Source organism: Aotus nancymaae, unplaced genomic scaffold (assembly GCF_030222135.1).
Source record: "Aotus nancymaae isolate 86718 unplaced genomic scaffold, 86718_ANA_hifiasm-v0.15.2.pri h1tg000021l, whole genome shotgun sequence".
NCBI classification, from domain to species: Eukaryota; Metazoa; Chordata; class Mammalia; order Primates; family Aotidae; genus Aotus; species Aotus nancymaae.
The window spans coordinates 19,939,636-19,954,685 of NW_026988433.1; the positions used below are offsets into that span (position 1 = coordinate 19,939,636).

At 46.0% G+C, this 15,050-nt stretch overlaps 2 protein-coding genes across 5 annotated transcripts in view; one reads left to right on the forward strand and one right to left on the reverse strand.

The window, feature by feature from the left end:
- TPCN1 (two pore segment channel 1) overlaps positions 1-6,199 on the reverse strand; it is a 77,410-nt gene extending 71,211 nt beyond the window's left edge. Inside the window, exons 1-2 of one of the 3 annotated variants that reach the window (XM_064379768.1) lie at positions 6,137-6,199; positions 1,160-1,396 (exon numbers count right to left, since the gene is read on the reverse strand). In XM_064379768.1, the coding sequence (XP_064235838.1) occupies positions 1,160-1,271 (112 nt within the window). In that variant the 5' untranslated portion in view covers positions 1,272-1,396; positions 6,137-6,199. Of the gene's footprint in view, positions 1-1,159; positions 1,397-2,370; positions 2,653-2,735; positions 5,676-6,136 lie in introns of those variants that run through there. The other 2 variants (XM_064379774.1, XM_064379769.1) reach the window with 2 other exon arrangements.
- A 427-nt stretch (positions 6,200-6,626) lies between these two features.
- The window catches only part of IQCD (IQ motif containing D), a 30,787-nt gene continuing 22,363 nt past the window's right edge, over positions 6,627-15,050 (forward strand). For both annotated transcript variants that reach the window (XM_021675504.2, XM_064379784.1), the window contains exon 1: positions 6,627-6,757. The gene's annotated coding sequence lies outside the window, so the exon portion shown is untranslated. The remainder of the gene's footprint in view (positions 6,758-15,050) is intronic.

Sequence of the window (15,050 nt, forward strand, 5' to 3'; positions counted from 1 at the left end):
ATTTCAGAAAGAAAACAGATAGTCTGAAATCAGAGCCACTGCTTTCTCATCCCTGAGTGGCACTTGGGGAAAAATCTGGTTTACGTCCGAATCCTCCTGAGCAGCCCAGCTCTGCCACCCTAGATGAGGGTGAACATGGCGAAGCAAAGAGAGGTCTGTTTCTAGGAAGCCAGGGCTCCCCACCGCTCACATCCCTGGAAACACTGCTCTCCTTCATCAGTTCCCGGGGGAGGCCGCTGAGCTCCCTGCAACTCAACTGCATTCTCCCTGGACAAAGGAGACGGGAGAGGCTGGCTCGTCTCTCCCTGGCCCCAAACATCTTCACTTGTGAACGGGAGAAGGACACTCCCCCTCTGCCCTGGCTGGGGAGCACTGGGAGACGTGGAATATGCATTTGCTAAGCAGACCCTAAAGCACTGCTTCCCGACGTCTTAGGACCCTCCAGAAAAGGTGAGTTATTTTAAGCCTCTCCTGAGCCCAAGGCATGAGCAACTGAGACAAATGGCTTCGGGATGAGAACCAGAAAGGTTTTTAAGACCTCTCATTCTGCCAGAAACACACTTAAAATTTAAAAAATTTAAAGCTCCTTGCTGCACTTGGGTTCACTTTGTGCTAGGCTTTGGTTCACAGGAAGTCAAAGCAAAACCCCAAACCCTCAAATCAATGGATCACGACAAAACACTCGCCCTCTTCCCCACTGTCCTGGGCAAGGAGGGACTGAGATGGAGCAAAGAGATGCAGGCAGTGCTGCCTTCCTGCCAGCGGTTTCAGACGGACACAGACGGAGGCTGGTGTTGAAATCTGTTTCTTTTTTTAAGAAGGAATGGGGCAGGGAAGGCAGCCAGAGCAGGTCGGCCTGAGGTCCCCGCCAAGCATCCGCAGGCAGGCCAAGTTACCTCAGGTGCAAGGCAGGCAGGTGGCAAAGGGAATGAGGGCTCGAAGAGCAGCAGCTAGGCCCCTGGAAACACTGCCAAGCTGGGGATGTGGAAGGAGAAACCCACAGTCTCTCAGGAGTAGTTTCTGTATCAGAATTTGAGGCTCAAACATGTGGCCAGGCAGCAAGTTACACACCCCTACTATCAGACCACAAAGCACTTATCACCTCTCAGCCTCTGAAACAGAAACGCTGGGGTCCCCCCAGCGCTCCCCACCATCTTACTTTTGCTAGGTAGCTCTTCTTGGCCCAGGCCGTTGGAGGGAGCCAGTGGGGCACTGCCACCCTCGTCCAAGGTCAGGATGAGGGGCACGTCGTCATCCAAACTCACAGCCATGTTCTCTTCTCCTGTGGCCCTCAGGATGTGATGTCCAGGGCTTGAAACACTCTCTGGTTTGAGCTCCCGTTCAAAGCCACTGGACCAGAGGTGCTGCTCAGAAACTCCTCCATGAGAGGCATCTTCTAGGGTTTGAGAATTAAAAAAATAAAAGATAATTATTATACACAGCCATGACTGATTAATATATTCTGAAATTAGTGGTGATGGTTGCACAACCTTATGAATAAAAACCACTAAATTATACTCTTTGAAATGGTGAATTAGAGCCAGGCGTGGTGGCTCACATCTATAATCCCAGCACTTTGGGAGGCCGAGGTAGGTGGATCACTTGAGCCAGGAGTTCGAGACCAGCCTGGCCAACATAGCGAAACCCCATCTCTACTAAAAATACATACCTGGGCTTGGTGGTGGGCACCTGTAATCCCAGCTACTCGGGAAGCTGAGGCACACAACTAGCTTGAACCTGGGAGGTGGAGGTTGCAGTGAGCCGAGATCGCACCACTGCACTCCAGCCTGCATAACAGAGTAAGACCCTGTCTCTAAATAAATAAATAAATAATAAAATGGCAAATTATATCTCAATTAAAAAAAACTGTCCAGTGGGGTACCTCACATCTGTAATCCCAGGATTTTGGAAGGCTGAGGTGGGAAGATCAATTAAGGCCAGGAATTTGAGACCAGCCTGAGCAATATAGCAAGACCCTATCTCTATAAAAAAACTTTTTTAAAATAGCCAGTTGCATAAGCATACGCACAGAAAAAATAAATACATATTCGAAATACAAAAATAAATAAAATTAGCTGGGCAGGTGGCATGTATCTGTAGTCTCAGCTACTAGGAAGGCTCACTTGAGCCCAGGAGTTCAAGGCTACAGTGAGCTCTGATTGTACCACTGCACTCTGGCCTGGGTAACAGAGTGAAACCTCGTCTCCGAAAAAATAAAAGAATTTCGCCGGGCGCATTGGCTCACACCTGTAATCCCAGCACTTAGGGAGGCAGGCAGATCACGAGATTAGGAGAGACCAGCCTGGCCATTATGGTGAAACCCTGTTTCTACTAAAAATACAAAAATTAGCCGGACGTGGTGGCACACACCTATAATCCCAGGTACTCGGGAGGCTCAAGCAGGAGAATCACTTGAAACTGGAAGGTGGAGACTGCAGTGAGCCAAGACTGCGCCACTGCACTCCAGACTGGGTGACAGGGTGAGACTCGATCTCAAAAAAATAAATAAAAAGAATTATAGAAAAAATAAAATAAAAAAGAATTATTACAGTATAATAGCATTAAAATATGGAGGAGGGGAACCCTGTAAGAACAAATATGGAAAAGTCAAGGATAATTCTGTCTGGAGAGTGAGATTAGGGCTAATATGGTCTACCTCCACTTCTCTTTACATTTATTTGTAAGTTTTGTAACAACTTTAAAGAAAAAAATAGGCTGGGCACAGTGGCTCCCACCTGTAATCCCAGCACTTTGGGAGGTCAAGGTGGGAGAATTGCTTGAGCTTACCAGTTCAAGACCAGCCTGGGCAGTGTAGCAAGACTGCATCTCTACAAAATAAAAAATTTTAAATTAGCTGGGCATGATGGCATGCGGCTGCAGGCCTAGCTACTTGGGAGGCTGAGGTGAGGGAAACACTTGAGCCCAGGAGCTGGAGGTTATAATGAGCTATGATCACATCACTGCAGTCCAGCCTGGGCAACAGAGTGAAACCCTGTCTCTAAAAAAATAAAATAAAAGGCCGGGTGCAGTGGCTCACGCCTGTAATCCCAGCACTTTGGAAGGCTGAGACAGGCGCATCACCTGAGGTAGGAGTTTGAGACCAGCCTGGCCAACATGGTGAAACCCTGTCTCTACTAAAAATATAAAAATTAGCTGGGTGTGGTGGTGGGCACCTCTAATTCCAGCTACTCAGGAGGTTGAGGCAGGAGAATCGCTTGAACCTGGGAGGCAAAGTTTGCCATGAGCCGAGATCATGCCACTGTACTGCAGCCTGGGCGACAGAGCCAGACTTCATCTCAAATAAATAAATAATAAAATGACAAAAAAATACAACAATTAAAGTAACAGTTAATACTCAATGAGTGCTTACTATGAACGAGGGACCCTACTAGCACTCCATAAGTAAAAGTTAACTGAAAATTCTTAATAACCTCACCAGATAGGTAGGCTTATTATCTCCCTGTTACAGGATGAGGGTGGGGGATACTTCAGGCACAGAGAGGTTAAGCATCCTGCCCAAGGACCCACACAGCTAAAAAGAGCCAAGCTTTCAACTATACGGTCTGACTCCAAACCTGTATTCTTAGCCATTATACTAGAATTCCTCGAAGTCTGGACTGTGTATTTAGGTAGCTCCTAGCTTCAATCACCAATATATACTTGCCTGAAAATACAGATTTAAAATACATCTTTCACTTTAGCTTTACCAAGCAGCCTCTCAGGAACAATTAGAAACATACTTCCAAAATGTATCATTTTTATATCATTTGTATTATTCTTAATAGGAGTTGTTCTCTTAGATTTAAGTGTCTGAGGAAGCGGACAAGCATATTCTTTTTAAGTGATGAGTGTTTTTTAATACAGTAAAAGTCCTCATCCTTAACTCCAAATTTAAAACACTCAGAACAGCCAGGCACAGTGGCTCACGCCTGTAATCCCAGCACTTTGAGAGGCTGAGGTGGGTGGATCACTTGAAGTCAGGAGTTTGAGGCCAGCCTGGCCAACATGCTGAAACCCAGTCTATACTAAAAATATAAAAATTAGCCAGGTGTGGTGGCGCCTGACGGTAATCCCAGCTACTGGGGAGGCTGAGGCAGGAGAATTACTTGAACCCAGGAGGCAGAGGTTGCAGTGAGCCAATCGTTCCACTGCACTCCAACCTGGGCGACAGAGCAAGACTCCATCTCAAAAAATAAATTAATAAATTAAAAATTTAAAAATAAATAAGTAAAACACTCTGAGCTAGCCTGTTACAGCTCCTATTTATGCACATTCCCATTTCCGCTGAGGACCAAACAAACAAAAAAAAGACTCAGCAGATCTGACCACAGACCTTTGAACTTGCAAACAGCAGCAGGTTCCTTCCTCAAGCTATGGGCTCTGGGCTCAACCCACTTTGCCTCCTAACTGACCTAGTCAATTGCAACTGGGCAACTGACTTCTTCGCGAATCATTGGAACAACTCCGAGCAAAGCCTTGTGCATCCACAGAGAGCGGTACATCTTTCCAAAATAAGGCAGCAAAAGTAAACACCGTTCTACTTGCTGCTAAGCTCCGTAGCTCTGTGCGGAGCACACTTCCTGTGAGTTTTTTTTTTAAAGTTTCCTCCAGATCTGGGGATTTATTTTGCTTTTAAAAGTCTTAGCAGTAGAGAGGCAGAAGAGGAAATCCCAGATGAAACGCTACTCTTTGGCAGTCATAAGAATTACGGTTGTATTATCTTTTTGGTTTAACTTTTTACCACAGGTATTTTCAAACACACTCAATACTTAAACTTCCCTGTATCCATTACTCAGCTTTGACAATTCTCTCCCATATTTACTTTGAAGGCAGGAGAATTTATTAACTCACAGAGAAGAGGTTTCTTAATGTTATCATTATCATAATGGCTAGTGGTTTCTATGTTTTAACTCATGGCTGTCCAACCTTTTGGCTACCCTGGGCCACACTGGAAGAACTGTCTTGGGCCATACATAAAATACACTAACAATGAGCTTAAAAAAAAAAAAAAGAGAGGCGCGGGGGGTGGGGTTCGTGCATAATTTTCATATCTGCCACACGGATAAGCAAAGAAGTCCTCCAATTCAGAAGTTTGGACACGGTTGTTTAACTGTTTAATATATGAAAGCTTGTCTGCCTGTATTGTCTTTGCTCATTGGTTTCAACTGGGGTGATTTTTGCCCCCACGGGGACATCAGCAATGTCTGAAAACATCTTTGACTGTCACAGCTTGGGAGTGGGGGGATTGCTGGTAGGTGAAGTCTGGGGATGCCACTGAACGTGCTACAATGCACAGGTAAGACCTCCAGAAACAAAGAATTACGTGGCTCAAAATGTCAACTGAGCTGCTGTTGAAAAATCCTACCTTAGCCTATATCTCCACTTTACGAATGAGGAAACTGAAGCTTGGAGTGATTAACTTAACTTGCCTCTTCTAAGTTTCAACCCAAGCAGTCTGAATTCAGGGACCCTCCCTGCTTAACCATTACTCTATACACACCTACGACTAGAACCAGTCCCCCGATTTGAATTCAAACACATCATTTTTCCAGGGAGACTAAAATGAGGCCCAGAGAGGGGAAGAGACTTGCCCAAGGTCACACAGTGCAGAAGCAGGGCTAGAACCCGGGACTCCTGAGTCCTGGTTCTGAGTGAGTCCCGGTCCAGTGTTCCCTCCGCGGGCTTTGCTTCCCCCTCTAAAGAGAACCCAAATAGCCAGCCCTGGGGAAAGGGCCCAGGGGAAGAGAGGGCCAGCTGCCATCCCGCTGTCCGCTGGGGCAGCTGACCCGGGCACTAGACTCCTGCGGGGTCACCTGAGGGCACCAGGGAGAAGGGCGAGGGAGGGAGGAAGGAGGAGGCAGGAGCGCCGGCTCCAGCTCCACGTGCTCCCACCCCCTGGCTGGGCGCCCACGTGAGGGTCGTCCCAAGAAGTTCGGGGCGAAGAGAGGGGGTGCAAAGCCTCAGCCCGGGCTGGACAGAGAGAAGCGGGCCGGAGCCTTCCCCGCGGCCCCTGCGGGCCCGTCCAGCCCACCTCCCACATCAGAGTGCCGCGCCACAACCCCTTACTCCGCGCCCTCTGACCCCTGGTCCCTGCCCTCTCCCTCGGGCCAAGCCCTCGCATCCCTCGGATTCTTACACGCGCCGCCCCAGCAACCCGGACCACGCGCCGGGGTCCGCACCGCGCAGCCCAGCCCTCCGGCGCCGCCGCCAAAACCCCGAGCCCGAAGCTGTTGCAGCCGCCGCAGCTGCAGTTACTTCAGCTACTGCCACCACGGCAGCTGCGCCAGCTCTCCCATCCGCCGCCTACCGTCCTCTCAACCCCGCTGGCTCCGCCCCTTTTCCCCTTGACAGCGACCTACTGGCTAACTGGGATACCATGATGAGTTCTAATTGGTCATATCTCACGTCCTTCCGCAGGTCTCGCCCGCTGCCGATGCAGTACTCCCTGTCCGCCTCCTTAAGAAGGGGCGGGACGAAGAACCACTCCCCTTTCTCCTCCCATCTGTCCCCGCCTTACTCTTTGAGGCCAACCCAGAGGGAGTCCCAAGTCTTTCCATTGGTGAAAGGTCAAAATGATGGTGCTTCTGATTGGTCAGGCTTTAGGAGGTGGGGACAACTGAGCGGAACAAGGAATTGAATGGTGAAAAGAAAGGTCAGTCAGACGCCGAGTCCCGCCTTCTGAGAGTGGCGAGTAACCTAGCAACGCAGGGACCGCGGCGATAACTGTGGCTAGGGAAACCTGGAGCCTTCAGAGCAGGTGAGTAATCAGGTAGGGAAGGGTCGCGGATCGGGGGAGATATGGAACGGGGTTCAGCTCGCTACCCTTTGGCTCCCTGAGGAATCAGTGGTCCCCGCTGCGATCCCGTCTCAGGGTCAGAACCCTGTTCCTCAGCCCCAGCCTCAGTCTAGATCTCTCGAACTCCACAGCCTACAGGGAGCCGGCCTCCATTCTGCCCTTTCTTCCTGCCCACTTCAAGGCCCCACTCCCCCATCCCTAAAACGAGGGGGACACCAGTTAAGTAGAGTCACATCGTAGTTAACTTATTTCAAGTCAAACAAGTGGGAGGGAAGTTTCTAAGTCCCCTGCCATTCCACCCAACGGCCATACGTTCCTGGGTGAGCATGCATCTCACTTCAGTGTTTAAATCAGGTTTTGTTTTGTTTTGTTTTGTTTTGTTTTTGGTGGAGCGCGGTGGCTCACACCTGTAATTCCAGCACTTTGTGAGGCTGAGGCGGGCGGATCACTTGAGGTCAGGAGTTCGAGACCAGCCTGGCCAATATGGTGAAACCGCATCTCTACTGAAAACACAAAAATTAACTGGGCGTGCTGGCGCATGCCTGTAATCCCAGTTACACGGGAGGCTGAGGCAAGAGAATTGCTTAAACCCGGAGACCGAGGTTGCGGTGAGCCGAGATCTCGCCTTCGCACTCCAGCCTGGGCGACAGAGTGAGACTCCGTCTCATAAATAAATAAATATATAGAGTAATTTTTATTATACCGCCTTTGCCTTTTGTCCTAACTTTGTAATTTAACTCCCCATCCTGGTCCTTAAGATGTGATCTCAGCTGGACGCGGTGGCTCACGCCTGTAATCCCAGCACTTTGGGAGTCTAGGTGGGTGGATCACGAGGTCAGGAGATCGAGACCATTCTGTCCAACAGGGTGACACCCCGTCTCTACTAAAATACAAAAAGTTAGCCGGGCTTTGTGGCGGATGCCTGTAGTCCCAGCTACTCGGGAGGCTGAGGCAAGGGAATCGCTTGCACCCGGGCAGCAGAGGTTGCAGTGAGCTGAGATCGCGCCACTGCACTCCATCCTGGGCGATAGAGCAAGGCTCCGTCTCAAAAACAAAAACAAAAACAAAAACAAAAACAAAACAACAACAACAAAAAAAACAAAAAACAAAGATGTAATCTCATTGTACCTACTGAAGATAGAGGGTTTCTTGTGATGATTAAATGAGGCTGAGGGCCGGGCACCGTGGCTCACGCCTGTAATCCCAGCACTTTGGGAGGCCAAGGCGGGCGGATCACCCGAGGTCAGGAGTTCAAGACCAGCCTGGCCAACATGGTGAAACCCCATCTCCACTAAAACTACAAAAAAATTAGCTGGGCATGGTAGCGCTCACCTGTAATCCCAGCTACTTGGGAGGCTGAGGCAGGAGAATCGCTTGAGCCCAGGAGGTGGAGGTTGCAGTGAGCCAAGATCGCACCAGTGCATTCCAGCCTGGGTGATAGAATGAGACTCCATCTCTAAAAATAAACAAATAAAATATAAATGAGGCTGAGGTGGGAGAATCGCTGGAGCCTAAGAAGTGGAAGTTGCGGTGAGCCATGATCATACTACTGCACTCCAGCCTGGGCAACAGAGTGAAAATCCTATCTCAAAAAAGAAAAAAGTAAAACAGAGAAACTTTGAGCTTCAAAAGATATTTTCACAAGAAAATGAAAAGATAAGCCACATACACAGACATAGAGGAAATATTTGCAAATCATATATCTTACGAAAGACTTGTATATAGAATATAAAAATAACTCAAAATTCAGTAAGAGGACAATGTTTTTAATGGCAAGAGAGTTGAGTAGACATTCAAAAATCAAAAAGACAATACCAAGTATCATCATGTAGGCAAATAAACAAACTATAGCTTTCATATGTTGCTGGTAGGTACGGTACAACCAATTTGAAATATAGTTTGGCAGTTTCTTAAAAAGTTAAACATAGGACAGGCACAATGGCTCACACCTGTAATCCCAGCACTGTGGGAGGCAGAAGCAGGTAGATCACCTGAGGTCAGGAGTTCGAGACCAGCCTGGCCAACATAGCAAAACCCTGTCTCTACTAAAAATATGAAAATTAGCTGGGCATGCTGGCAGGCCCCTATATTCCCAGATACTTAGGGGGCTGAGGCAGGAGAATCGCTTGAACTTGGGAGGTGGAGGTTGCGGTGAGCCAAGATCACACCACTAACACTCCAGCCCGGAAGACAGAGTGAGACCCTGTCTCAAAAATAAATAAACTAACATATAACCTAGCAATTCCACTCTTAGGAATGTGTTGAGAAATGCTGACTGTATGATAACATATATTGTTTGCTAAGGAGAACAATGGCAAAGAAAACCTAGCCGTGGGTCCCCTGCCCAAGTGGAAAACTACTTGGGGCATTCTAAAGTAGCAAGACAGTATATGTGTATCATATACCAGTTAAAACAAGTCTTTAAGCGCGAGATGTGTGACCCTGCCCCTGTGGCTCCCTCGTGGAGGATGCTTTCTGGTTTGTCTGTGATCAGTGGTGAGCAGGCACCAGCTGCCTACCTACTTTATTTTTGTTCTATGAGAAAGCACAGAACACCTGTTTGTTAATAATAATCACCTGTTCAGAGAGAATAACTACGTGAGTCAGAATCTGCTTGAGGCCCTCAGCCTGGAATGCTGTCAGCCCCTGAGGCTCTCAGCTCTGAAGTCTGTTGGTCCCGGGATAGCCCCACTTTACTGTTCTTTCTGGGTGTCTGCTTCTTAATGCCTTCAGCACTGCCTGGGTGGGGGGCTGTATGGCCGCACTGGTCTCCATAGGAATGTACCCCCACCAAGCGAAAACATATGTTCCCAGAAAGACTTAAATATAAATGTTCTTAGCAACATCACCCTTAGGAGCCCCAAACTGGAAACAAACCAAATGTCATCAACAGGTGAATGGATAAACAACTTGTGATATTTCCATAGAATGGAATATTATTCAGCAATAAAATACTATTCAGGAACAAAATACTAATTATTGCTGTAACCTGGATGAACCTCAAAACATGTTAAGGGTTTTTGGCCCAGTGGCTCACGCCTGTAATCCCAACAATTTGGGAGGCCAAGGCAGGAGGATCGTTTGAGCCTAGGAGTTTGAGAGCAGACTGGCAACAAAGTGAGACCCCATCTTTACAAAAAATACAAATATTAGCTGGATGTGGTGGCATGTGCCTGTAGTCTCAACTATTCAGGAGGCTGAGATGGGAAGATCATCTGAGCCCGGGGAGGTCAAGGCTGCAGTGAGCCATGATTGCACCACTGCACTCCAGCCTGGGTGACAGAGTAAGACCCTATCTTTAGAAAGAACAAAAGTCAAGATTTTTCGACCTTAGCTCTGTTGACATTTTGAGCAAGATAATTCTTTGTTGTGGGGGACTATCCTGCCAATTGTAAGATGTTTAGCAATAACACGAACCTCTACCCACAAGATGCCAATAGTAGCCTCTCTCAGTTGTAATAAGCAAGTGCGTTTCCTGATTATTGCCAAATGTCTTCTGGAGGGCAAAGTTGCCCCAGGTTGAAAACTACTGTGCTAAGCAAAAAGTTAGATGCCAACAATTATATGCTTCATGATCCCGTTTATGTGAACTATCCAGGAAAGTTAAATGTGAGTGGAGGCCGGGGGCAGTGGCTCATGCCTATAATCCCAGTATTTTGGGAGGCCAAGGCAGGCAGATCACTTGAGCCCAGCAATTTGAGACCAGTCTGGGCAACATGGTGAAATCCTGTCTCTCCTAAAAACACAAAAATTAGCAAATCCTGTCTCTCCTAAAAACACAAAAATTAGCCAGGTGTGGTGGTACACCCCTGTAATTCCAGCTACTCGGGAGACTGAGGCATGAGAATTCCTTGAAGCAGGAGGCAGAGGTTGCAGTGAGCCTAGATCGCGCCACTGCACTCCAGCGTGGGTGACAGAGTGAGACTGAATCTCAAAAACAAAACAACTACAACAAAAAATGTGAGTGGAAACAGATTGTTTGCAGATTAGCTCATGGGAATTTGAGGGAGTGATAGAAATGTTCTAAAACTGGAGTGTAGTGTTGTGGCAACTTTAGATACATTTACAAAAATAGTCATTGACTTTTACACTTACAGTGGGTGAATTTTATGGCAACGTAAATTATACCTCAGTAGAGCTGTAAAAAAAATTACCCGTGTGATTAGTACTATGCAGGAAAAGTGAGTGTTTCTGCAGGTTGTAAAGGGCTATTTGTTCCAGTGTGAGGAGGGGTAGGAATTGAGCTAAGACCGAAAGAATAAGAAATTGTTAATCCAGGGAGAAATTGTTAATCAGGGGTTGCTTTCTGACAAAAGGAACATTATACATTAGCGCCTGAGAGCAGGAGGGCTTTGAGATAGGCTGTGTTTTGTTTTGTTTTGTTTTTGAGACGGAATCTTGCTCTGTTGCCGAGGTTGGAGTGCAGTGGTACAATCTCGGCTCACTGCAACCTCCGCCTCTTGGGTTCAAGCAATTCTCCTGCCTCAGCCTACCAGGTAGCTGGGATTACAGGTGCCCACCACCATGCGCTGCTAATTTTTGTATTTTCAGTAGAGACTGGGTTTCACCATGTTGGCCAGGCTTGCTCTCAAACTCTTCACCTCAGGTGATCCACCTGCCTCAGCCTCCCAAAGTGCTGGGATTACAGGAGTCAGCCATCACGGCCAACCCTGTTTCATTTATTTTTAACACTAGTCCCAATTGGCAAGTTGATTTAACTGCCCAATAAAAGGTTGTAACCCTAAGATTTTTTTTTTCCCCTTTTTTTTTTTTTTTTTTTTGAGATGGAGTCTCACTCTGTCGCCAGGCTGGAGTGCAGTGGCATGATCTCAGCTCACTACCTCCGACTCCCTGTTTCAAGTGATTCTCCTGCCTCAGCCTCCCGAGTAGCTGGGATTATAGGCATGTGCTCTGTGCCCCCATGCCCAGCTAATTTTTTATTGTATTTTTAGTAGAGATAGGGTTTCACCATGTTGGCCAGGTCTTGATCTCCTGACCTCGTGATCCGCCCACCTTGGCCTCTGAAAGTGCTGGGATTGCAGGCGTGAGCCTAGCCAGATTTTATTTTTTAAGCAGTTTTAGATTCACTGCAAAATTGAGAGAAAGGTACAGAGAGTTCCCATGTACCCCCATTCCCACATGCACAGCCTCCCCCACCATCAACCTCCCCCACCAGAGTGGTGCATTTGTTACAGCTGATGAACCTACATTGACACATCATCAGCAGCAAATCAAATTCCATAGTTTACATAAGGGATAAGGGTTCATGCTTGGTGTTGTACATTCTGTGGGTTTGGACAAATGTACAATGATGGTATCCATCATCGTAGTAAGGTACATAATATTTTCACTGCCCTAAAAATCCTTCCTGTTCCATTGATTCATCCCTCCCTTCTCCCCACCCTTAGACAACACTGATCTTTTTACTATCTCCATAGTTTTGCCTTTGGCAGAATGTCATATAATTGGAATGATACCATATGTAGCCTCTTCAGATTGGCTTCTTTCATGTAGTGATATGCATTTAAGTTTCTTCCATGTCTTTTCATGGCTTGACAGCTCATTTCTTTTTAATGCTGAATAATCCCGTATTCAATTGTCTGGATGCACCGCTGTTTATTTCTCTATTCAGTTCCTGAAGGACATCTTGGTTGCTTCCAAATTTTGGCAGTTCTGAATGAAGCTGCTATATCCATGTGCAGGTTTTTGTGTGAACATGAGTTTTCAACTCTGGGTAAATACCAAGGAGTGTGATGACTGGATCGTCTGGTAATCGTAAGAGTAGGTTTAATTTGGTAAGAAACCAACCGTCTTCCAAAGTGGCTGCACCATGTTGCATTCCCACCTGCAATGACAGAGTTTCTGCTTCACATTCTCAACAGCATCTCAGCATTCTAGGTTTTGGCTATTCTAATGGGTGTGTAGTAGTTGAATATTTTTTTCAAGTTGGAGAAGTTGATTGTAGAATAATCTAAATTCACTACTAGGAAATTATCCCTTCTGTCTGAAACTGCCGAAGTGATGTTGTCTACAGTTGGATATAACCAGAAATAAACATTTCTAAAGCAACACTGTAACCAAAAGAGGAATTAAAATTCCTGATGAACTGATTGGTAAGGAGGGGAGACTGGACAATAGTGAGGGATTCAAGGGAAGTCAGTCTTCTTCAGTCACTAACGGGAGAATACGAATAATGTAGAAACCAGAAAAATTAAAAACAGAAATAGTAAAAAGGAGGAAAAGCTGCTTCTGTTTTGGTTCTTTATAAAGCCTTTGACACAAACATATATGCCATATTATTTTGTGGAAAAATACATCTGTTTTAAGACATACTGAAGTGTTGATATGAACATATTATTTTTGAAGTAGTACTAAAAGTCATCAAAGCTTGAGACTTTTGAGCAAGGATTTCATTTCATTCCCACAATAGTGCCATGTCCCCATTTTATAGGTAGAACAAAGCTTAGAGAGGTTAATCAACTTACCCAAAGCCACACAGCCAGGAAGTGGTGAGACACTGGAATTGCATTCCAAATGTGTTTTCTGTTTCCAGTGATGAGGAAATGAAAGCCCAGAAGATCAAGTGGACTTGCCCAAGGCTATTATAGCTTGTGGCCAGTGGCCAGTGGAAAGTATTTCATCATAACCAGGACATCGAAATCTGTCCCGAGGAGCACATTCCCTCCAACCTGAGTCACTATCCCATGTCCTCTGTCTCCAAAGCACCAGATAATCCTGGAGCCTGCAGCCACCCAGCCAGCATTACAAACAGGATCCCGTTTGTCAATACCTCCAGCATTCACTGCTGCAGCCCCAGCCTGGGAATCTTTTACAGACCAATTATAAACCATAAAACACAGATTCTCAAAAAGAACAAGAGGGGAGGATTGGGTGATAGTTCAAAACTGGTCATAGAAAGAAAAAAAACCCACTAAACTATGAAAAAGTAAGAAATTAATTAAATTTACGTCTTTTATTTAAAAAATTCTAAGCCCTGAGTAAAGGAATACAAAACAATTCATAGGCCAAATCTTGGCCTACAGTTTTTGTTTTTTTGTTTTTTGTTTTTTGTTTTTTGAGATGGAGCCTTGCTCTGTCTCCCAGGCTGGAGTGCAGTGACGCAATCTCAGCTCACTGCAACCTCCGCCTCCCGGGTTCAAGCAATTCTCCTGCCTCAGCCTCCCAAGTAGCTGAGATTACAGGTGCCCGCCACCATGCATGGCTAATTTTTGTGTTTTTAGTAGAGACAGGGTTTGACCATATTGGCCAGGCTGGTTTTGAACTCCTGACCTTGTGATCCGCCCGCCTCGGCCTCCCAAGTGCTAGGATTACAGGTGTGAGCCACCATGCCCGGCCAGCCTACAGTTTTATCATTAAAATATGGCGTGCTTTTCTGGTTCCAATTCAGGACATATATGTTTTGTGAAACACCATTATCTATTATGCCAGCATCTCTTGGTGAGGAGACAGCCCTATTGGTAAATCTGGGTTTGCCATCTCATTTATTCAACAGTGATTTCTTTTCTTTTTTTCTGAGACAGTCTCACGCTGTCGCCCAGGCTGGAGTGCAGTGTTGCAATCTTGGCTCACTGCAACCTCCATGAGCTCCATCTCATGTGAAAGCTTATCTTTGCCACTCTACCCCCAGTCATACACGCATATCCCACCCTAAGTCATTCTTTCTTAGCTCTCTCACATCTAAGCTGAGAGCAATCATCTTTGTCAGTCTATAGGAAATACAAAGAATGGAGCTAGGAAGGCACAAACTCTCAATTACAGCTAAAAATCAATGAAGAAATATTTAAATTGTCTAGGAATACATGGGCTGTGAATTTTTAATGGCATCTGGTACTAAAGGAGAATTTTTTTAGTTGGTTTTATTGGTTCAATGATACATGGTTTAGGAAGACATGTACATACACTAAATAACACTGAATCCTGTGGTAAGAAGCTTGTGCCAAAAAGACCCTTTCCAGGTCTCTTCTAATTTTCTTTTCAATGAGAAAGCCTTGGTTTGGTGTTTATAAGTCTTTTGTATGTTAAACATATATCCTGCAACCTGGCTATCATTGCTTAATTCCAGGAATGTTTCTGTTGATTTTTTTTCAGATTTTTCTACATAAATAATTGTGTCACCACCTGTAACAAAGACAGTTTTCTGTCTTCCTTCCTAATCTAAATACCTTTTCATTCCTTTTCTTGTCTTATTGCACTGGCTAGGACTGCTAGTATGTTGAACAGGAGTGGTGACACA